Below are 24,760 nucleotides of genomic sequence, written 5' to 3'. Positions count from 1 at the left end.
ATAGCAACGAGCCTGCGACAGGCAGGAAGAGGCATCCGAACACAGCGCGGATCACTGTGAGTTACTCAAAGCTGCGCTGCATATGGTGACACTTGGGGGACACGGAGGACAATTCCAAGGTTGGCAACACACTCCAGTCTGCCAGGGAGAGACTGTCACATGGATTACAGCACTTTACACATAGCGGGGAGGAGGACATGCGGGTTACTGTACACATTGCGGCGAGCGGGAGGGGGAAGTTAATCAACCATTAGCGCTGCTCAGCTTTTTTTTTTTTTTTTTTTTTACACTCTGCGGAAGGAAGGTGCACTCGGGGAGGTGGGCACTCAAGTTACACATAGCGGGGGAGAGGGGCATGTGGGTTACTGTACTCATTGCGGCAAACGGGAAGGGGGCACAGATTACTGTACACATAGCCACGAGCAGGAGGGGAGGGGGGAGTTATGTGATCATTAGTGCTGCTCAGCTTTTTTTCCCTTTTTTTACACATTGCGGTGGGGGAGTGCAGGGGGGCACGCTGCCATTAGTGATAGCTTTTAACGCAGAACTCAGTACTTTCTCTCTGCTCTATAAGATACGCACCTTAAGATAGTAAAGAAAAACAATTCTTTGTTACAGCTGATACAAAATCCTGCAATACATCTGCAGTGCGTCTACTTCCTGCTTTCATGGAAGCAGACATATTAACATCCTGTGCTTTCAAATGAGCTTATTTACCTTGACAGGTGACACAGGAGAGTTCAAATTACAATTTGTGATTAGACAGATGAGGAGGAGGAATTATTTTTATTATTAATGCTGCTGCATTTCCTACCCTCGGCCTATACTCGGATCAATCATTTTTTCCAGGATTTTTTGGTAAAAGTTGGGGGGTCGGCCTATACTCGAGTCGGCTTATACTCGAGTATATACGGTACTAAAGAAGGGGATGGGGCAATAAGGACCCATTCACACTTAACAGCGCAAAACGGTAACGCGTTTAGTGCGGGTGATTTTTTTTTTTGCGCGATTTAATGCTGAAAAATCACTGGAAAAATATGCATTCTTGGAGTGATCACGATTAGAGCTTCTATATATGTTAATCACGATCGCTCCCAAATTGCCCAAAAATGCTGCAGGTAACGTGTTTGGCGATTGTTGCAAATTGCCATATACATACTATTGCACCAGCGTTTTAAAAAGCGCTAGCACTTCGGCGATTAGCGGGAATCGCCTGCTAATCGCCATAGTGTGAATGGGCCCTGACACAACACTATACAGATAGCGTATGGTGACCCAGAACCACTAGGAACGTATAAGGGGCTTAAAAAACTGAACAGCAATGCAGAATATCATTTTGCCTTCCTAACAGCTTCTCAAAGTGATGTGCAGCATGACTATGCAGGGTGTCCATTTTACAGAGTGGAGAACCAGGAGTACCAGGATTTTATGTAACAGTTTAAAGGGAACTCAAAAGCACTGTACTAAAAGAGCTTCAAAGTACAGTATTGCCCACAGGGAACTTGCAAGTTAGAACATTGAAGAAACACGATCAATTGGTTTTGTGATTGTGTTTCAGGATTCCAATTCAGTCTGCATGTCTAAGGACAGCACAAAAAAATGGGGTCTACCAATTCATGTGGTTGCAGCTGTTATCCTGAGAGGACAATGTTTTTTTGTTTTGTTTCGTTTTTGTTTTTTTTAATCACTGGGAACAAAAGAAGTTTCCCTTTAGCAGACCACTAGCAGCCAAGTGTGAGCTCTGCCAGCAACAGGACCAACTGGTCCCTTTTCGTGGCAGAGGTAGCCTGAGCACAGCTCCAACCCAGCAGGAGACCAGAAAGAAAGGCACCCCTGTGGCCATATTTAGAATAACTGTATTGTATGATTTCTGCCTTTATAAGATAAGACTTATGATAAGACTGTACTTATAAGTATGAAAATGATATCATCTGATAACTAGTAACGTGACGGTCATTTTCATCCCTCTTGTATGGGGCTGCGGTAAGCCTCCTCCCCATTATGCCACTTCTCAGTAACGGGAATCTGCTACAATATCCATGTCTGCTATGAATGTGATCTATATTCTTTGGGGATTGTGAATTTGCTATTATTATTTGTGTGCGATGAACATTGTCCGACATATGGAAATGTTACATATTTTGGACTTGAGAGTACCACCAAAAATAAAATAACGCCCACATCCCAGCCCAGGGGCTGGCCCTGAGCTCCGCCTTCAGAGCAGGTTTGGATAAAAGAACCACAGCAGTTTCAGCAAAAAGTTCATCATTTTACCATCTGACTGGAGCCAGTGAAATAACCATGAGGCTGGTCTCCCTGCTGTTTTCCTTCTAAAACAAAGGAACTTTGAATTTCTTGGATTTTCACTCATAGGACATACCTCCTCCAAAACTTGAAATATTCATTCTCTTTGTCTTTTTTAACCTTTTATTTTATGTGGGCTATTGTGTTCATAATTGTTACTTTTAATGATTTCCTGTGCATATATCAATTATTGATATTGCATTTGCAATAAAAGACTTAAAGTCATTTTCTCAGCTACACACCTGCTCTAAGCATAATAGAAAGAATCCTAGCCATTCTGAAGATTCGCTACCTGAAGTATTGTATTGGTTTAGCCAGAGCAGAGTGTTTAACAATTTTCATTCACAGGTTTAGAATGGTCAGTAGGTCCTCTGTCCATAACAGAGGTGGTGTCAGCCCTGTACCTGAAATATTGTGTAGTAGAGTGTTTGTGTTGCCTGCACGCTCCCTCCTAGTCTGTCTGCTGCCTATTGTCAGCGGTTTCAATGCATTTATTGTCCACAAGGTTGGATAGTCTGTGTGTTGAAATAGATTGGAAGGCATTGAGTGGTCCGGCCACTAGTGGGCGTGTGACAACCACAATTCAGCTTTGCTGGATAGACAGTAGGCTGAGCCATCCAATGATTCTTTAATAACTTTGTAAACCAAGTACGGATGCAGGGGAAGTTCTGAGTTAAGTTTCATTTACACTTTCCTATGCTACTACTTGTCGTATCGCATAACTTTATTACTAGGGATGGTCGGACTCGGAAATGTCGATTTCTGATTCAGCAGAAATTTCGATTTCCGCCAATGCCGATTACCTATTTCATGGATTTCCGATCAGTTTCCGATTTCCGAGTTCGGATTTCCGAGTAGTGTTTTTTTGGGTCATATTTTGCATTCTCTTATTGGCCAAATACTTCCGAGTTGACTCTGCATTCTCTAATTGGTACAATGCTTCCGAGTTCTGTTATTGGGCTAAAATTACCGAGTTGTGGTAATGCAGTATTTCTACAGAGATCCGATTTCCGAGTTCCGTTTTCCGATTTCTGAGTTCCGATCGGAAATTTGGAAATGTAAATTCCGCGAAATCCGAATGAGCATCCCTATATATTACAACCTTTTACAATTTGGATTCCTCAATGCTGTAGAATACAAATGCTTCTCTTTGTATTGTAGATGTGAATGAGTGCTTGGAGAACACCACGTTGTGCACATCTGGAAGCTGTATGAATACACTGGGGTCTTACATGTGCTCATGTCCTGCTGGCTTTCAGTCAATCAATGGTGGCTGCTCAGGTAAAGTTTTCCAACTTAGGCAACTATAAAACATAGTAGGGCTGTCCACATGTCGACATAGAGTGATTTTCTATGTATGAAATGGTTTTATCAGGAAGTAACTACACATCTATAAGACAACTGCTATCACCAAGGCAATTAGGTGGGGTTCAAACATGTACGTGTGGAAACTGCGCACTGATTTTTTTGCACACATTTTTTCAGACACCACTCACGTTCAGATGTGAATATATTTAAAGTATGTTCATGTCTTTTCACAGCATAAAAATGTAAACAATAAAACGTATGTGTGAGGTGTCCGAAAATGCAATGTCTGAATTTTTTTCATTGCATACATTGGTGAACAAAAAAACCCATATATAGGCCCTTATTCAATTAATATTTTCTCCTGAATTCTCTCCCTGGAGATAACTCTTGAAATTGTTTTGAATATTTACTTGCTTGCTGGTGGTTTAAAATGCATTTTACTGATTATGTGTAAAAATATAACTTGGGGAAAACTCACAAGAACGATTTTATTGAATAGGGGCCCTAATGTGAAACCCAGGGAAAGCACATTAATTTACATTGGCTGTGCGGCGGTTTGCGGTTTGAAAGGCGCACAATCTAGTCGACTTTTTGCATCGTTTTGATTGAATCGGCTAGAAATAGGTCAGGGTGGAAGTTTTTGGTCACTCCCAGTGGATCAAGAGCGCGATGGTAGCAACATTTAATTTTTGGATGAATGACGCAAAAGTAGGCGATTCTCTCACCCTTCTGGTGTCTTCTCTCCCAGCTGGCCACTTTCTCACTCCATTCTATGGTGCTTATATGTGACGTGACTAAGAATCTAGAGGCCTCTAGTGGTTACCTAAGGTACCTTACATGTTTGCTCTGTAAAGTTACATCACAGAAGTGCCCCAGGAGTGGAGAGAGGAAAGAAAAGCCGGCAAAGAAGGCACACTACCTTGCTGTGGTTAGATGAGAGGTGCCCCCACACTGCACTTCAGAAACCTGGCAAGCGTGTACATGTTTTCAAACAATTTCATGCTGAAATCAATTAAAAATCTGTGTGTAGTGTGTGGAGGCATTCAACCAGATAGATCTCTCTCTGATAAGATAATGATCGGAGAGGGATCTATCTAATGCCCACATTGAACAGTGTATATCCACCTTTAGTCCTATACTGCTCAGTCTCAATGGGAAGGAAAGTAATTTGCTGGGATAGATTCCCCAAGCTGATTATTCTTGTTATAAACGTCTAAAATGGATAGGCTGACACCGGTGAATCTCCTTTGTCCTTGTCCATTACATAAACATGCTTCCCTAATCAAAACATAGGAATATGTTTATTCCACAGCCGGATACCAGATCTGACTCATGTCTGATGTCTAAGCTGCCCAAGAAATCTGTTATCTTGATTGTACAACCTTTACAATTTTTACAAAAAAATATTTAATACACAGATACTTTAGACAGTCCCTCATACTTCATTAATATAGTAAATGAGTTAAGATTGGACAATCTCAATTTTATGGTATGTAATGCTAGATACACATGATGCTCTTTCCTGTCAGATCAACGGGTTGAATCAATAATTTCCAACATTTCCGATCTGTCCCCGGTCGATAACTGGATTGATTTTAAGATCAGTACTGCACAAAATTGACTTGTAGCCTTTAATAGATGCTAAAAATAAGTTGCTGAATGTGCAAGCCTATCTGACCATCCTTATCTGAAGATGTTCATTTAAAGCGGAATTTGCTAATCTAGGTATGTCCCTTAAGTCTCACATACCTCTGCGCGTTGTAGTTATATTTATTCTTGTTCTTCCTGTCCCGAATTCCTGCCGTTAAATTCATCGACTTACAAGTCGATGCTAAGACCACAGGAAGAGCCTGTATTCCTCTGCCTGTGTGACCTCTATTCTTTACCTCTGCTCCATGTCTCCACCCTTTCTCCGCCCCTCCGTGCGCGTTCATTCAGCATTGCCATTTTTCTTTACCAGAACTTGCAGGAGAGAGACTGTCTGATCCTGAACGCACAGGACATGATAGCGAGGCAGGACAATGTACTCTGCGACAGGCACTTTTAATTAGTGTCACAGGCACCGTGCGAACGAGCAGGATGAAAGTTTTGCGTGCATGAGAGGAGAAACTGAGCATGGTCAGTGCTGGAGTCCTCTTGTGCACGATTTCAGCAAACAATGGACGCGCAATGCCCCAGAAACAGTTGCACATCACGGACATCTTGAGAGAAGTGCAATTAAAATAAGAATTCCTTTGATAGCAGCGGCGGGAAGAGGCGATATATACATTGATTACAGGGAGAAGAGGAGAAGCAGGTGCTATATTTTTTTTTTATTGATTACAACATTACAGTTCCGCTTTAATGTCTACCCTTATTAACAAGGGTCAAAAAGGCATATCTATTGCTTGGGAGGGTCCTAAACTTGTACGCCTAGCTGAGCTCGCTATCAGTGGTGTAGCAATAGGGGATGCACAGGTTGCGACTGCACCGGGGCCCTTGGGCCAGAAGGACCCGCTAGGGGCCCTTCCTTAACCTCCTTAGCGGTAACCCCGTGCTGGACACGGGGTAAGCTGCCGGAGGGTGCCGCTTAGGCCCTGCTGGGCCGATTTACATAATTTTTTTTGCTACACGCAGCTAGCACTTTGCTAGCTGCGTGTGCATAACAATCGCCGCCGCTACCCGCGATTCGCCGCGATTCGCCGCGCCGCCCCCCCCCCAGACCCCTTTTGTTGCCTGGCCAATCAGTGCCAGGCAGCGCTGAGGGGTGGATTGGAACACCCGCTGATGTCGATGACGTCGGTGACGTCATCGCGATCTTCGCCATGGCGACGGGGAAGCCCATACAGGGAATCCCATTCAGAACGCGATTCCTTGCAGGGTAAAAGCGCAGCGGCGATCGGAGGGGTGGGAGCAGGGCCGGCCCGCCCATGAGGCGGGGTGAAACTTTTGCCTCAGGCGGCACTTCTGGGGGGGCGGCACCCGCCCGTCCATGTGTGTGGGGGGCCGCCCGAGCTGGAGGGGATAGCGGGCAGGAAGGGGGTATTGGGCCTAGCGGCGGGGAGGGGGGTCGGACCCCCCCCTCCCTCGCCTGGGTCCCCCGTCCTCCGCTCCCCTCCAGCTTTAAAAAGGTCCGTGCTGTGGCTGCAGCTATTCGTAAGAGGCAACGGGCGGGGATTACTCACCTCTTCCTCGTTCCAGGCCAGCGTGCTCTCCACTGACGTCACTTCCTGCGGCGTAGCAGGAAGTGACGTCAGTGGAGCGCATGCTGGCCTGGAACGAGGAAGAAGTGAGTAATCCCCGCCCGTTGCCTCTTACGAATAGCTGCAGCCACAGCACGGACCTTTTTAAAGCTGGAGGGGAGCGGAGGACGGGAGACCCAGGCGAGGGAGGGGGGGGTCCGACCCCCCTCCCCGCCGCTAGGCCCAATACCCCCTTCCTGCCCGCTATCCCCTCCAGCTCGGGCGGCCCCCCAAAACAACGGCTTGGGTGGGGGGGGGCGGCGGCGATTTCTTTAAAAATTGCCTCAGGCGGCAAAAAGTCTAGGGCCGGGCCTGGGTGGGAGGGATAGCGAAGGGAGGGGGGAAGCATGTAGCTAGCGCCAGGGCGGTTAACTACAGTATTAGCTCTTCAATAGTGCTATGCTGGTAATTATCACTTCTATATAAGCTTTGAATAGTAGTAATCATCAACAAACTGTTCCTCTGCTTACACCTCACATTCTGTAGATGTCCTTGGCAGGGGTTGTTGCACCATATGAATTGTTATTTATAGAATGCTTGAGGGGCCCCTGGCTACTCTTATGATACTGCTCCATGCTAAACCCACTTATGCCCTAAAACAACCCTGCTGGCCTTTGTGGTCATTAAAACGACAAAATTAAATGTGTGAGTGTTTTTTTTCTAAATGATCTGACTGTATTTGTTCTTTTTGTACCTCACAGCAATTCCTATTGATACACAGACTGCAAGCTTACTACAGGCAGTGCACAGTGACTGGATGCCTTTCAAGCCAACACTGCCAATACCTCTCAGCCTTGGGACATCGGCAGCTACCACTGCTTCAGGAACAGAGTTGGCCAGCACTGTGTTACCACATGAAGTGTTTACTACAAAGTCTACCTCAACACCTCAAACCACAACAAAGCTTGAACCAGTTCCTCCACCTCAGCATCTCAAAACGGGTCATTCTTCATTATCTCACATGCCCTCAGGGATTCCTCACATGCCACTGAAAGAGAATATAATCATCCCCACTGGACAGCCAACTGTCTTGGGCATGTATGCCCCTTGCTGGCATAATAAGGCATTGCTGTTGTCAGGCAGCAAATGGACAGAGCCAGGATGTTTAGACTGCACTTGCCAGGTAGGTGCCAGTTGACACATTTATTGGCATGTTTTTTGTTTTTTTTCAGAAAAAGACACCTTCTCTCTATACACCTGTGATTCTGGATGTGTACCTGGCTTTCAGGGGCATAAAGAGATTATTTGCATATCTGTGAGTGGTGCATCATGGGAAATCACAGTTGCACACTTAAAGTCAACTTATCACAAATGCCTTCTGGTTGGAGAAGTCAAAATTATATTCAGAGTTGCTTTTTAGTAAGAGGGCTTTTCGGTTTCTTCTAGCCCCTTATACTTTCCTAGTGATTCTGGGTCACCATTTGCAATCAATTTAGCAAATTTTCAAACAAGTCCTAAAAGTAGATGAAGAAAACAAATGAAAGAAAAAGTATTAATTTTGGTCATGTATTTATTAAAATATGATTTTTCTAAAATAAATTAGATTATACAGATAATGTTACCATCTGTAGGCCTTGTTTTCTAAATGTGATTGTTTCAGGATGGAAAGGTGACTTGTGAGAGACGAGTGTGTTATCCCAACTGCTCTCATCCAGTCCTTCACTCCGATAGCTGCTGCCCATCTTGTGAAGGTGAGCATGTTCCGATGCATCTCAAACAGTGTTTAGTCCTTCTTGTGCAGTCCTGCATTGATTGTTTCTGATCTGTTACAGGGTGCTTATTCAAAGGAACAAGGAGAGCAGAAGGAGAGCTTTTCTCCATTACCCCAGATAATTGTACTGTCTGCATCTGTCTGGTAAGTGGCATGGCCTTAAAAGCCAAGTTATGTAGTGCAGTATGATCTAATAGACAACCACCATCAGCTTATGAAGGGGAATACAGGAAACATTGCTGTTGCTGCTGCTTTTGTATAGAGTAAAGTAAAATCTAAAGACTAACTAGTGGGAGTGCAGTCTTGGCTCTTGTATGGAGTGTGCTAAGTACGGCCAGCAGATGGTGCTAAGGCTCTGTGCAAGCTCCCATGTGAGGTTAAAACTAATATTAAAACCAATATAACCAGAGAGAAAAAAAACCAAACAAAATAGTTGTTATACTTACTCCAATGTATTTTAGGGTGCGTGGTAACAATCCAACCAAAATCTGATTGAATAAAAAGATCAAAATCTTCCTGACATTTCCCATCATTACTGTTCTTGTATGATACGGTTTGTGGTATAATTTCCTCCATAAGGCCTCGCTTCCATGGTTTCAGCAACACACAGTGATCAGATCTGCAAGGACAATGTAACGATTGCGGAATTATTTCCGTGGTCAGCGCACAAGATGTGCGCTGACACTGCGGAAATCCTCCATAAGCGTGTAATTTAACAGAACCCAGCTATGGTGCTATGCACCTGTAGAGGGAAATTCCCACCGGCAGATGGAGCTGTGGAGTGCAGAGGAACACAGCCTCTGCCCTGCCACAGATGCCAGAGGGGAATTGCACGAGTCGAAGCAATGCAGGGCAAGATAGCCCTTAAAGAGACTCTGAAGCGAGAATAAATCTCGCTTCAGAGCTCATAAATAGCAGGGGCACGTGTGCCCCTGCTAAAACGCCGCTATCCCGCGGCTAAACGGGGGTCCCTTCACCCCCAACCCACCCCCCGCAAAAGTGTGTCGTAGAAAAAGTCGCTGGCTGTCTCTTCCTGGAGGCAGGGCTAACGGCTGCAGCCCTGCCTCCAGTCGCGTCTGTCAGCGGCGCATCGCCGCCTCTCCCCCGCCCCTCTCAGTGAAGGAAGACTGAGAGGGGCGGGGGAGAGGCGGAGATACGCGCTGACAGACGCGCGTGGGGCAGGGCTGCGGCGGTTAGCCCTGCCCCAACCAGGAAGCGCTCCCCCGGTGTATCGAGGGGGATTTGGGGGTGAAGGGACCCCCGTTAAGCCGCGCTATAGCGGCGTTTTAGCAGGGGCACACATGCCCCTGCTATTTATGAGGTCTGAAGCGAGATTTATTCTCGCTTCAGACTCTCTTTAAAGAGAGAGAGAACACAGAAACAGAATGTATGTGTGTCCACCAATCTAGTCGCCACCCAGCGACGGTGAACGCACAACAGCGGAAACGAAGTGGGAACGTAATCGCAAGAGTGGCGATTGCCTATAGTGACACAAGACCGAATCAGACAGAGCACAAGTGTAGCAGGAAAGACACAGCAAATAACAATGATCAGAACGTCAAAGAAAATAACAAACGCTAGCTAAACGCGAACTCCGCACTCACTCCGCACTGTTAAAGACACGATCACCGCGCGTTAGGCGCCCAGTTATAAGTGTGCCACCCTAACTAACCAATGTAGCACAAACACGAAAATAGAGAACGCAAACGCTTGCTAAACGGTTACCACACCAAGCCTACAGCAAGCGTTCGTACCAGACAAGACAGAGAGAAGGAGTAGCCAGCAGCAACCGCAGCTCTGGCCTACACTCCCAGGCAGAGTACAGAAGGAACCACCGCCACTACCGCTAGGGTGAATGCGATCCAGACCAACAGATGGGGCTACCAGTAGCAACCGCTGCTCTGGTTAGCACCCCTAAGGCAGAATACAGAAGGAACCACCGCCACTACCACTAGTAGTGTTGGGCGAACATCTAGATGTTCGGGTTCGGGCCGAACAGGCCGAACATGGCCGCGATGTTCGGGTGTTCGACCCGAACTCCGAACATAATGGAAGTCAATGGGGACCCGAACTTTTGTGCTTTGTAAAGCCTCCTTATATGCTACATACCCCAAATTTACAGGGTATGTGCACCTTGGGAGTGGGTACAAGAGGAAAAAAAAATTTAGCAAAAAGAGCTTATAGTTTTTGAGAAAATCGATTTTAAAGTTTCAAAGGGAAAACTGTCTTTTAAATGCGGGAAATGTCTGTTTTCTTTGCACAGGTAACATGCTTTTTGTCGGCATGCAGTCATAAATGTAATACATATAAGAGGTTCCAGGAAAAGGGACCGGTAATGCTAACCCAGCAGCAGCACACGTGATGGAACAGGAGGAGGGTGGCGCAGGAGGAGAAGGCCACGCTTTGAGACACAACAACCCAGGCCTTGCATGAGGACAAGAAGCGTGCGGATAGCATGCTTTGTACCACCATGCAGTCATAAATGTAATAAAGATAAGTGGTTCAATAAACAGGGACCACGCGGCAACGCTAACCCAGCAGCAGCACACGTGATGGAACAGGAGGAGGCGCAGGAGGAGAAGGCCACGCTTTGTGAGACACAACAACCCAGGCCTTGCATGAGGACAAAAAGCGTGCGGATAGCATGCTTTGTACCGCCATGTAGTCATAAATGTAATAAAGATAAGAGGTTCAATAAACAGGGACCACGCGGCAACGCTAACCCAGCAGCAGCAGCAGCAGCAGCACACGTGATGGAACAGGAGGAGGCGCAGGAGGAGAAGGCCACGCTTTGTGAGACACAACAACCCAGGCCTTGCATGAGGACAAAAAGCGTGCGGATAGCATGCTTTGTACCGCCATGTAGTCATAAATGTAATAAAGATAAGAGGTTCAATAAACAGGGACCACGCGGCAACGGTAACCCAGCAGCAGCAGCAGCAGCAGCAGCACACGTGATGGAACAGGAGGAGGCGCAGGAGGAGAAGGCCACGCTTTGTGAGACACAACAACCCAGGCCTTGCATGAGGACAAAAAGCGTGCGGATAGCATGCTTTGTACCGCCATGTAGTCATAAATGTAATAAAGATAAGAGGTTCAATAAACAGGGACCACGCGGCAACGGTAACCCAGCAGCAGCAGCAGCAGCACACGTGATGGAACAGGAGGAGGCGCAGGAGGAGAAGGCCACGCTTTGTGAGACACAACAACCCAGGCCTTGCATGAGGACAAAAAGCGTGCGGATAGCATGCTTTGTACCGCCATGTAGTCATAAATGTAATAAAGATAAGAGGTTCAATAAACAGGGACCACGCGGCAACGGTAACCCAGCAGCAGCAGCAGCACACGTGATGGAACAGGAGGAGGCGCAGGAGGAGAAGGCCACGCTTTGTGAGACACAACAACCCAGGCCTTGCATGAGGACAAAAAGCGTGCGGATAGCATGCTTTGTACCGCCATGTAGTCATAAATGTAATAAAGATAAGAGGTTCAATAAACAGGGACCACGCGGCAACGGTAACCCAGCAGCAGCAGCAGCACACGTGATGGAACAGGAGGAGGCGCAGGAGGAGAAGGCCACGCTTTGTGAGACACAACAACCCAGGCCTTGCATGAGGACAAAAAGCGTGCGGATATAGCAGCAATGCTTTTTGCCGCCATGCAGTCATAAATGTAATACAGATGAGAGGTTCAATAAACAGGGACCGGAAACGCTAAACCATCCCAGATGTTCATCGGTCATGTTACTTGGTTGGGGTCCAGGAGTGTTGCGTAGTCGTTTCCAATCCAGGATTGATTCATTTTAATTTGAGTCAGACGGTCTGCATTTTCTGTGGAGAGGCGGATATGCCGATCTGTGATGATGCCTCCGGCAGCACTGAAACAGCGTTCCGACATAACGCTGGCTGCCGGGCAAGCCAGCACCTCTATTGCGTACATTGCCAGTTCGTGCCAGGTGTCTAGCTTCATGCCCGGTTTCAGGTCCAGCGGTGCCAGCCACAAATCCGTCTGTTCCTTTATTCCCCTCCAAATTTCCTCCCCTGTGTGCTGCTTATCCCCAAGGCAGATCAGCTTCAGCAACGCTTGCTGACGCATGCCAACAGCTGTGCTGCACTGCTTCCACGATCCTACTGCTGCTGGTGCTGGGTTAGCATTTCCGGATGAGGTACAGCTTTGAGATGCGTTGGAGGAGAAGGAGTCAGAGAGGTAGGTGCTGCTGTTGTTATCCAGCTGTTTGCGGCGTGGGCAACACCCGCTCCGTAGCAGGTGAGGAATCGCTGCCAGGCTCCACAAGGTTCACCCAGTGCGCGGTAAGGGAGATGTATCGACCCTGGCCGAACGCACTCGTCCAGGTGTCAGTGGTGAGGTGAACCTTGCAGGCAACGGCATTCTTCAAGCTTCGGGTTATTTAGCTGACCACGTGCTCATGCAACTCAGGCACTGCAGAGCGCGCAAAGTGGTAGCGGCTGGGAACCACGTAACGTGGGATGGCCACTGACATCATGCCCTTGAAGCTGTTTGTCTCCACCACTCGATATGGCAGCATTTCGCAGGCCAGAAGCTTGGCTATGCTGGCTGGCTGTTACTGCCACGGCCCGGGGGTCATTTGCTGGCAATTTCCTCTTGTGCTCAAACATCTCAGAAACAGACAACTCAACCGTAGCGCTGCACACCGAAGGGCTGTTGGTTGTTGTGTTTGATGAACACTGGGAGACCTCAAGAGCACTAGTCCGGAAAGTGACAGTGTCAGCATCGTCTGATGTTTGTGAATGTTGTGAACCACGCAATGGCTGGGCTACTGCTGCTGCTGAGGCGGGTCTGGTGGTGAGTCTGGTGAACCCAAGGGAGGCAGTGTTGCTGGTGGTACCCTGTCCTGCCGCGTTTGCCCACAGAGTGGGATGTTTGGATAGAATGTGGCGGCTCATGCTGGTGGTGGAGAGGTTGTTAATACTTTTCCCCCTGCTCAGGCGGGTCTTGCACACCTTGCAAATCGCCATGGTAACATCCTCAGTGCAGTCTTCAAAGAAAGCCCAGACTTTAACTGGCTGAGGACTCGGACCTCGTGCGTGATGTGCTGGTGCTGCTTAACCCACTGCTGGACGCTTGAGAGGTCATCCAAGTAATTATCTGGTCCTGTTCTTTTGGATCTGTGAGGGTTGTTGTCCTGGACAACATGGGCAGTATTGAGTGGGTTTTCTTGGGTGCTCCCCTGTGGCCTGTACGTGAACCGTCAGGGGAAACACCTCTTCCCTTGCCCCTCCCTCTTTCACCGGATTTCTTCCTCATTTCACTTATCCTTAAAGTACACGCTGACTGGCAGCAGTACAGTGGCAGTACAGAAATGCTATACAGTGGTGGGTGAGCGGTGTACCACTATTGTCAGCAGTGACACAGAGCACAATGCTATACAGTGGCGGGTGAGCGGTGTACTACTGTTCCCAGCAGACACAGAGTGGAAGTAAACACAATGCTATATAGTGTGGCTGAGCCGTGTACACAGAGTGGCATTAAACACAATGCTATATAGTCTGCTATATAGTCACCCCGAACAGGGTGATGTTCTGCAGAACCCGAACAGTGGCAAACACTGTTCGCCCAACACTACTGGGAGGGAACGCAGATTTTAGTACCTAAACACACGATACAACATGTTTTCCGGGGTCGGACTCTGAGGCACATACAGATGGTCCCGATCATCATCCTCATCATACAACTCTTCTCCTGAGTCTGACCCACCCACCACCTCTGCCACCCCAACATCCCCAGACACAGACCCCTCATCGTCCTCAACATTAACTTGGGATGCTGGCCTGAGCCAGACCTCCTCCTCCACATCAGGCCCCATCATCTCCTCAATGGCAGCCCTCATTAATCGCTCTGGCGACGGACTGATGGACACAACGTTCTCCTCCGGGGAGGGCTGCTGCTGACCACTGGCTGCTGGGGTGGATGTTATAGCTTGCGTGGGGCGTTGGCTGTTGCTGTTGTTGGGAGTGCTGCTCACAGCGGAGGTCTCTGGGGAACTCATGTTGAGCTCATATAGTGGTTGACGGTGAGTGGAGTATTACTGATCCCAGCAATATACACACTGACTGGCAGAGTACGCAATGCTATATAGTGTGGCTGAGCGGTGTACACAGAGTGGCAGTAAACACAATGCTATATAGTCTGGCTGAGCGAGCGGTGTACTACTGTTCCCAGCAGAATCAGAGTGGCAGTAAACAATGGTATATAGTCTGGCTGAGCGGTGTACATAGAGTGTCAGTAAACAATGGTATATAGTCTGGCTGAGCGAGCGGTGTACTACTGTTCCCAGCAGAATCAGAGTGGCAGTAAACAATGGTATATAGTCTGGCTGAGCGGTGTACATAGAGTGTCAGTAAACAATGGTATATAGTCTGGCTGAGCGAGCGGTGTACTACTGTTCCCAGCAGAATCAGAGTGGCAGTAAACAATGGTATATAGTCTGGCTGAGCGGTGTACACAGAGTGTCAGTAAACAATGGTATATAGTCTGGCTGAGCGGTGTACACACAATGCTATATAGTCTGCTATATAGTGTCAGTAAACAATGGTATATAGTCTGGCTGAGCGGTGTACACAGAGTGTCAGTAAACAATGGTATATAGTCTGGCTGAGCGAGCGGTGTACTACTGTTCCCAGCAGAATCAGAGTGGCAGTAAACAATGGTATATAGTCTGGCTGAGCGGTGTACACAGAGTGTCAGTAAACAATGGTATATAGTCTGGCTGAGCGGTGTACACACAATGCTATATAGTCTGCTATATAGTGTCAGTAAACAATGGTATATAGTCTGGCTGAGCGAGCGGTGTACTACTGTTCCCAGCAGAATCAGAGTGGCAGTAAACAATGGTATATAGTCTGGCTGAGCGGTGTACACAGAGTGTCAGTAAACAATGGTATATAGTGTGGCTGAGTGGTGTACACAGAGTGTCAGTAAACAATGGTATATAGTCTGGCTGAGCGGTGTACACAGAGTGTCAGTAAACAATGGTATATAGTCTGGCTGAGCGAGCGGTGTACTACTGTTCCCAGCAGAATCAGAGTGGCAGTAAACAATGGTATATAGTCTGGCTGAGCGGTGTACACAGAGTGTCAGTAAACAATGGTATATAGTGTGGCTGAGTGGTGTACACAGAGTGTCAGTAAACAATGGTATATAGTCTGGCTGAGCGGTGTACACAGAGTGGCAGTAAACACAATGCTATATACTCTGGCTGAGCGAGCGGTGTACTACTGTTCCCAGCAGACACAGAACAGTAAACAGAATGCTATATAGTGTGGCTGAGCGAGCGGTGTACCACTATTCCCAGCAGACACAGAACAGTGAACAGAATGCTATATAGTGTGGCTGAGCGAGCGGTGTACCACTATTCCCAGCAGACACAGAACAGTAAACAGAATGCTATATAGTGTGGCTGAGCGAGCGGTGTACCACTATTCCCAGCAGACACAGAACAGTGAACAGAATGCTATATAGTGTGGCTGAGCGAGCGGTGTACCACTATTCCCAGCAGACACAGAACAGTGAACAGAATGCTATATAGTGTGGATGAGCGAGCGGTGTACCACTATTCCCAGCAGACACAGAACAGTAAACAGAATGCTATATAGTGTGGCTGAGCGAGCGGTGTACCACTATTCCCAGCAGACACAGAACAGTGAACAGAATGCTATATAGTGTGGCTGAGCGAGCGGTGTACCACTATTCCCAGCAGACACAGAACAGTGAACAGAATGCTATATAGTGTGGCTGAGCGAGCGGTGTACTACTGTTCCCAGCAGACACAGAACAGTACACAGAATGCTATATAGTGTGGCTGAACGAGCGGTGTACTACTGTTCCCAGCAGACACAGAACAGTACACAGAATGCTATATAGTGTGGCTGAACGAGCGGTGTACCACTATTCCAAGCAGACACAGAACAGTGAACAGAATGCTATATAGTGTGGCTGAGCGAGCGGTGTACCACTATTCCCAGCAGACACAGAGTGGCAGTAAACAGAATGCTATATAGTGTGGCTGAGCGAGGTACACAGAGTGGCAGTAAACAGAATGCTATATAGTGTGGCTGTGCAAGCGGTGTACTACTATTCCCAGCAGACACAGAGTGGCAGTAAACAGAATGCTATATAGTGTGGCTGAGCGAGGTACACAGAGTGGCAGTAAACAGAATGCTGAGCGAGCGGTGTACTACTATTCCCAGCAGCGACACACAATGACTGGGGGGGACCCTGGCTAGCGTGGCTGGAGCGCGAACTACCCTGCCTGCCTACCCAAAGCTAAACCCACAGACAAATGGCGGAGATATGACGTGGTTCGGGTATTTATTTACCCGAACCACGTGACAGTTCGGCCAATCAGAGCGCGTTCGGGTCCGAACCACGTGACCCGTTCGGCCAATCACAGCGCTAGCCGAACGTTCGGGGAACGTTCGGCCATGCGCTCTTAGTTCGGCCATATGGCCGAACGGTTTGGCCGAGCACCGTCAGGTGTTCGGCCGAACTCGAACATCACCCGAACAGGGTGATGTTCTGCAGAACCCGAACAGTGGCGAACACTGTTCGCCCAACACTAACCACTAGGGCGAATGCGATCCCATCAGACAGAACGATTTCCTGTCGACCGTCGCTGGTGACAAGACAATCGCAACAGACAGACAGTAGAAGGCAAACAGATAATACAACCTGACTACGCTAGAAGGAATGCCTAGTGCACTCCTAAGGAATTACTCTAAGATAATCTTAACAAACGATTAGCAAAGGCTGAGACTCCAGGTAAGTCAGCAGGAACAAACCATCATGACCAGCAAGGAATTCTGGGAAGAAATGGTTTTTATACTGCAAGCCATCAGAGGAAGCAGCTAAGCAATTTGCATGACAAGTGGATGCAAATTCCTCCCCAGAACAGCAACTCTGCAGCTTGCAGAGTGGAGACAGGTCTCTTTTCCAGGGACCTGCCGCACTCAGATTTACAAAATGGTCAAACAGCTGTCTGCCTGTGCAGACAGCAGAGCCGATCATTACAGACAAACAATCAACCAACCAACCAACCAACCAATCAACCAGAAAAGAGACCCTGAATCAGGTGACACCGCATATCTGATAATTTTCAAAAATTCAATGCTTTATTTTCACAATTTGTACAATTGTACTGATTGTTAAAAAAAACATTGCATTTTTGAAAATTATCAGATATGCGGTGCCACCTGATTCGTGGTCTCTTTTCTGGTTGATTGATTGTATGCAATTTATTCCTTGGGTGTGCACTCATTTTTCTATTTGATGCATGTGCTGAACTAAACAGTTTTACTATCTTTTTTTTTTTAATTTCACTCAGCAGGTCAATTTATTGAAAGAAATGAAACAGGGCATAAATAACAGAAAATCTCTGCATGCAGGCAGGATAACAAAAGAAGGATAAATGCTCCATCATACAGTGGAATCATGATGCAAACAGAGAAAGATATCAATAAATGACATACTAAATAGCAGAAGACATCTAAAATGAACAGCGTAACATCTAACAGACCCAACTATAATGGGGTGTATACACCCCGGGCCCTGCCAGGCCATACACACCTCCAGAGTAGGACTTATACAATGGACAAGAGAGGTCAAGAGAGAGGACATTTTTAGAGCAAACAGATTGTACCCAAGGGTCCCCGATAATGTGATACTTGGCAACAGCACCACGACGTTGGTAAATAGCTTCGTGATATGAAAGGGTGTTATTTACTGAAGCAATCCCCTCAGATTTAGTAGGTACTACCTGTAGGATCCAGTGTCTGGTCAAAACTCTACAGGCAATTTGAAGGACAAATAGAATTAGCTGTTTAGTGTACTTATTATAGGTGCCTGGGGGGATAATGCTCAGGAGACAAAACGGGTCAAGGGCAACAGAGCACCCCATCTTGTTATACAGGAATTTTGTGGTTTGTTGCCAGTATATATTTACCTTGGGACAGGGCCATAGCATTTGTAAAAAAACATACCCTGGGCAAAAGCACATTTTAAGCACAAAGGTGAATAGCTAGGCCTAAATTCAGACAGACGTACTGGTTTTGGGTATGCTCTATCTATGCGATACGTAAAAGTGTAAGAAGTCAATCAGGGACATGTGTGGACACCTTTGAGAATGGCCTCAATTCACTAAGATCATGTTGGAGATAATAAGGCAAGAGAAAACTTACCTCCACACAGTGAGAGAGTTATCTTATCTCTCCATTCCTTAAGTTACCTCCTCTGTAGTTAATTTACCTCCTCTGTAGTTAATTTACCTCCTCTGAAGTTAATTTACCACCTCTGTAGTTATTTTCACACGCAGTTAATTAACAGCCAGGATTGGAGAGTTAACTTAACTCTTCTGTCTTTAACTTTAGGTTTGCCTGAGGTAAAATGTTGCCTGAATACTACATGCCTTATCACCATGGTAACAACTCTAGAAACGTTATTAAAGACAGGAGATAAGCTTAGTGAATTGAGGCCATAGTCAAGAACCTCCTCCCAATCTTTATCGGATAGCTCACCAAGATCTTGTTCCCATACAGATTTCTTCGTATGCCTTAGGGCATGTACACACTGCTGCGTTTGCGCTGCGTTTTTAAAACCGCATGCGTTTTTAAAATCGCAAGGTCTTTTGAAAAATAATGAAAATCGTGATGACTTGTACACACTGGTGCGATGCGTTTTTAGAAAAACGCAGTCGCAGTGCCTGCTGCGCTTTTTTAAGCGCATCGCTTGAAAAACGCATTAAAAACGCATGCACTTGCGGTTTTTTTGCCTGCATTTTTCAGAAATCCGTATCCCAGAAGACTGCAATTTCCTGATTCCTGTTGAAATGTAAACTAGAAAAAAAAACCAAAGGATTCTTTAGCCAATCAGCAATTACAAGAAAAACGCAAACGCATCAAAAACGCAGGCAAAAGCGCATACAATGCGTTTTTAAAACTACATGCACTTGCAATTTTAAAAACGCATGCGCCTGCGATTTTGCTTGCGTTTTTCAGTGTGTACAGGCCCTTACGAGTAGAAACTTCCAGTATTATAGAGTTATAAATTGTAGATATTAATTGTTTAGAGGAGGAGCCAGTGACTATTGAAAGAATGTCATAGTCAAAAATTATGGCAGGCAGAGTTGGGGGTTGAGTTTTAATTGCCCCTGCGCAAGCAGGCGCAGTACGTTCCAGACCATGTGGAGGTGATTGACAGCGGCGCTGCGCAGGCGCAATTGAGGACATCTGGGGAGGCACCGTCGGGGACTGGGAGCCAGCGGCAGAGAGCAGAGCTGCGGCGAGGGACATAGTGGCTGCCAGGGTCTGGAGGAAGCCCCGGATAAGTAGTACTCTGGGTAGCATTAGTTGCTTGACGACTCCTTTTAACAAATCAACTGTTTTTATCAAGAATATTAATAAATCTGGACCTAACCCTTTTCCGAATCATTAAAATGTACTTTCCAATTGCAAAGTTAGATTCTACAAAGAAAGATATCAAAATGTATTTGCCTCTTCTGAAATGTGCTTTGCATTTCTTCACTGTGTGTTTTGGAAAGCAGTTTGCCCTTACTCCTGTGAGTTTATTGTTACTAGTATATAAAGTATGCATTGAACTTTAACTTGCATGACATTGCTTGATTGTGATATTCTGATTTCTGCAGTCTGGAAATATCACTTGTATCCCTCCTGTGTGTCCTCCAGTTACATGCACTGACCCGCTTATGTTGGACTGCTGTTTGCAATGCCCAGGTCTGTAAAATACTGGATTGCCTTTAAAAACATATGAAGAGGAAATACAAGCTAGTTATGTATACTACAGAATAATAATTGGCAACAAACTGGATGCTCATACTGTATTTCATTTAATTGGGTTCACCAATAATCACCAGCAATAAAAACAGAGTAAAACATTAAAATGGAACAAGAAAATGTGATATCAACTCAACTTTTTATCTCTTTGATTTCATTCATATTCATAGGATTTGACAAACCATTTGTTCCCTTAGGGTGACTATCCCATCAACTATATTTTTTACTTCCTAGATAGTTAAAATATTCTACACTATATTGACTTTTTGGGGGGTTTCCCATCTTTTTTTCCCCTTTGTGGTTACCCTTACATCAGTGTTTTTCAATAATCTTTTGGTGTGTACCACCATGAGAAAGCTTGCCTTATCATGTTGCCACGGGTATATGTAAGGTTTTCTTAAATACCACTTTTCACATACATATTTACTGGTAAAATAGATTAATTATGCAGAAATGATTTTGAAGCAGTCCTTCATACTGTTAGGGCTCTTTTAATTGAATGGCTAAACTACGTGTTAAATGCGCCTTTTAGTTGCTCATTTGCTGGGGTTAAGCACCTTCTGGTTGCAAAAAAATACAAGCTAATGGGAGGGTTTGTGACCACAAGTGTGTCAGCGGTTGGCACGCAGTGTGGTTACTGTCTGGTACAGAACCGTGGCACGTGGCATCCGGGGCCACCTGTTGCCAGCTCAGATGCACATGCAGAGATTGCCACAAGTGCTGGATGCTTGAAGCCGGCTGCAAACGCCCTGCACGTAAACAGGAAAGGCTGACAAACCGCTAATGTACTGCTGTCAGCTCTTCATCTTAAAGACCCCTTAAATAGGTAAAAAATTGAATTGAGTTTTTAACCACTTCGCATTCAGTCGTTTTCACTTCATGCATCCGAGCAATGTTCACCTCCCATTCATAAGCCTATAACTTTATCACTACTTATCACAATGAACTGATTTATATTTTTTTTTCAGCCACCAATTAGGCTTTCTTTGGGGGGTACATTTTGCTAAGAGCCACTTTACTGTAAATGCATTTTAACAGGAAGAATAAGAAAAAAACAGAAAAAATTCATTATTTCTCAGTTTTCGGCCATTATAGTTTTAAAATTATACATGCCTCCATAATTAAAACCCACGTATTGTATTTGCCTATTTGTCCCGGTTATTACACAATTTAAATTATGTCCCTATCACAATGTATGGCGACAATATTTTATTTGGAAATAAAAGTGCATTTTTTCCGTTTTGCATCCATCACTATTTACAAGCTTATAATTAAAAAAAAAAAAAATAGAAATATTTCATCTTTACTTTGATATTTAAAAAGTTTAGACCCTTAGGTAAATATTTACATGTTTTTTTTTTATTTACATGTTGTTGTTTTTTTTGTTTTTATTAAACATTTTATGTGGGTAGTTTTTGGAGGGTGGGGTGTAAATTGTCATTTTTAAATGTAAATATATGATTATTTTTTATATTTTTTTAATTTAGGTGTAGTTTTACTTTTTGGCCACAAGATGGCAGCCATGGGCTTGTTTAGTGACGTCACTCTAAGCGTAACATGTGTGCTTAGAGGGACGCTAGAGCCAGAAAAAGCGAAGCTTCCGAGAGAAGCTGTCGCTTTTTCTGCGGGGAGAGGAATCAGTGATCGGGCCCCATAGCCGATTCACTGATTGCTAGAGTTGGGCCGAACCTCCGATTTTAGGTTCGCGAACCTGGTTCGCGAACTTCCGCGGAAGGTTCGGTTCGCGTTAAAGTTCGCGAACCGCAATAGACTTCAATGGGGATGCGAACTTTGAAAAAAAAAATAATTATGCTGGCCACAAAAGTAATGGAAAAGATGTTTCAAGGGGTCTAACACCTGGAGGGGGGCATGGCGGAGTGGGATACATGCCAAAAGTCCCGGGGAAAAATCTGGATTTGACGCAAAGCAGCGTTTTAAGGGCAGAAATCACATTGAATGCTAAATGACAGGCCTAAAGTGCTTTCAAACATCTTGCATGTGTATACATCAATCAGGTAGTGTAATTAAGGTACTGCTTCACACTGACACACAGTGGCGGGTTCACAGAACAGGTATGCAGTGGTGGGTTCACAGCACAGGTATGCAGTGGTGGGTTCAATGAACAGGTATACAGTGGCGGGTCCACTGAACAGAACAGGTATGCAGTGGTGGGTTCAATGAACAGGTATACAGTGGCGGGTCCACTGAACAGAACAGGTATGCAGTGGCAGGTTCACTGAACAGGTATGCAGTGGTGGGTTCACAGCACAGGTATGCAGTGGTGGGTTCACAGAACAGGTATGCAGTGGTGGGTTCACAGCACAGGTATGCAGTGGTGGGTTCAATGAACAGGTATACAGTGGCGGGTCCACTGAACAGAACAGGTATGCAGTGGCAGGTTCACTGAACAGGTATGCAGTGGTGGGTTCACAGCACAGGTATGCAGTGTGGGTTCACTGAACAGGTATGCAGTGGTGGGTTCACAGCACAGGTATGCAGTGGTGGGTTCACAGCACAGGTATGCAGTGGTGGGTTCACAGCACAGGTATGCAGTGGTGGGTTCACAGAACAGGTATGCAGCCAGACAGGAACAAGTTAAGCCTAACTAATCTTTCCCTGAGAGACAGTCTGCAGCAGCTCGCCCTACTCTCACTAACGCAGGCAGCACACGAGTGACCGTAATGGCCGCCGCTGCCTGCCTTATATAAGGGGGGGTGGGGCTCCAGGGGCTAGTGTAGCCTAATTGGCTACACTGGGCCTGCTGACTGTGATGTAGAGGGTCAAAGTTGACCCTCCATGTGCATTATGGGGCGAACCGAACTTCCGCAAAGGTTCGCCTGCGGGACGCGAACGCGAACCACTGAAGTTCGCATGGAACCGTTCGCAGGCGAACCGTTCGGCCCAACTCTACTGATTGCCTGGCTAACGAACCGCGGGCCGGGAGCGCGCGTGCATGCACGCGATCGGCCGCAGGGGGCGCGCAAGAGCGCACATGGCCTCCTGGACGTAACTTTTACGTCCAGGAAGGTTAATTGGTTAATTCAGATTTTCTAAAACTCAAAATTAATTTAACTTATTTAGCTATTGCAAACCCAAGTACTGTATCCCCTTGAAGCCATGCGACGTCTCCCCATTACATACAACAAGTTGAGAACCTAGGTTCTACAATGGCCTCAATTCACTAAGATCATGCTGGATAGGGCAAGAGAAAACTTACCACCACACATCAATGGTATTTTCAGTGTTAACTCTCTCAATGTGAAAACTTATCTCTACACCATAAGGCAAGCTTGTTCGTGAACTATTGTGAGAATCCGCTCAGCTGCCTGCGCAGGCAGGCAGCCTTTTGACCATTGTTTAGGTTTGCATGCTGCAGGACTCTGGAACAGAGACCTGTCTTTCCATTGCAAGTTCTGGTCTGTTCTCTTGCGGGGGAATTTGCATACATTCGTTATGCAAATCCCCTACCTGCCTTCTTTGATGTCTGGCACTATAAGAGCTTTATGTTTCCCAGAAGGCTTTGCTGGTCATTTCCCTTCCATGGTCTGTTCCTGATGGACACTGCTGGAGTGTCAGCCGTTGCTATCTAGTATAGTTAATTCCTGGGGGTTGCTTTAGGCTTCCCTTCTAGCCCAATCAGGTTGTATTATCTGTTTGTTTGTTCTGTTGCCATTGTCCTGTCCCAACGGTGGTCGACAGGAAATGGTTCTGATCTCTGTTCCTGGAGTATAGCTGGTGCAGCGGTTGCTACCAGCTATCTCTTCTGTTCTGTCTCCTGGGATCGCGCTAGCTACTTTTCGCTAGCGCTGGGGATCCTTCTGTTCTGTCTTCTGGGATCGCGCTAGCCACTTTTCGCTAGCGCTGGGGATCCTTCTGTTCTGTCTCCTGGGATCGCGCTAGCCACTTTTCGCTAGTGCTGTGGATCCTTCTGTTCTGCTACTCTGTACCTGGATCGCGCTAGCCACTTTTCGCTAGTGCTGGGGATCCTATCTCTCGCTTGTCCCTATTTTCGTGTGTCTGTCTTGTCTGCTACGCTTGCTGGAGGCTCGGTGAGGTAACCGTTAAGCAAGCGCTCGCGTCCTCTGTTTCATGTTTGTATGTTAATGGTTAGGTAGGCGTGCTTGTCTCTATTGTGCTTATCACGTGGAGACCGCGCATAACCGCGTGCACTGTTGCGAATGAGTGCGGTGTTCGCGGTTAGCTAGCGTTTGTTATTTTCCGTATCTCCTCATTGTATTATTTGCTGTGCCTTTGCTACCCTTGTGCCCTGTTTTGCTCAGTCTTGTGTCTCTGTCGGCAATCGCCATTCTTGCGATTGCATTCCCACTTCGTTTCCGCCGTTGTGTATTCACCGTCGCTGGGTGGCGACTAGTTTGGTGGACACACATTGG

At 46.3% G+C, this 24,760-nt stretch overlaps 1 protein-coding gene across 7 annotated transcripts in view; it reads left to right on the top strand.

Annotated features, from left to right (window-relative positions):
• Nucleotides 1-24,760, top strand: part of VWCE (von Willebrand factor C and EGF domains) — a 448,320-nt gene that overhangs the window by 101,024 nt on the left and 322,536 nt on the right. For all 7 annotated transcript variants that reach the window (XM_068260102.1, XM_068260103.1, XM_068260099.1 and 4 more), the window contains exons 11-15: nt 3,466-3,585; nt 7,535-7,956; nt 8,434-8,524; nt 8,606-8,688; nt 20,222-20,309. In XM_068260102.1, coding sequence (XP_068116203.1) covers nt 3,466-3,585; nt 7,535-7,956; nt 8,434-8,524; nt 8,606-8,688; nt 20,222-20,309 — 804 coding nt within the window. The remainder of the gene's footprint in view (nt 1-3,465; nt 3,586-7,534; nt 7,957-8,433; nt 8,525-8,605; nt 8,689-20,221; nt 20,310-24,760) is intronic.

Source organism: Hyperolius riggenbachi, chromosome 11 (genome assembly GCF_040937935.1).
Source record: "Hyperolius riggenbachi isolate aHypRig1 chromosome 11, aHypRig1.pri, whole genome shotgun sequence".
Taxonomy (NCBI): Eukaryota; Metazoa; Chordata; class Amphibia; order Anura; family Hyperoliidae; genus Hyperolius; species Hyperolius riggenbachi.
Note: the sequence above shows the minus strand (reverse complement) of the source record. Positions and strands in the feature narration are given on the sequence as shown.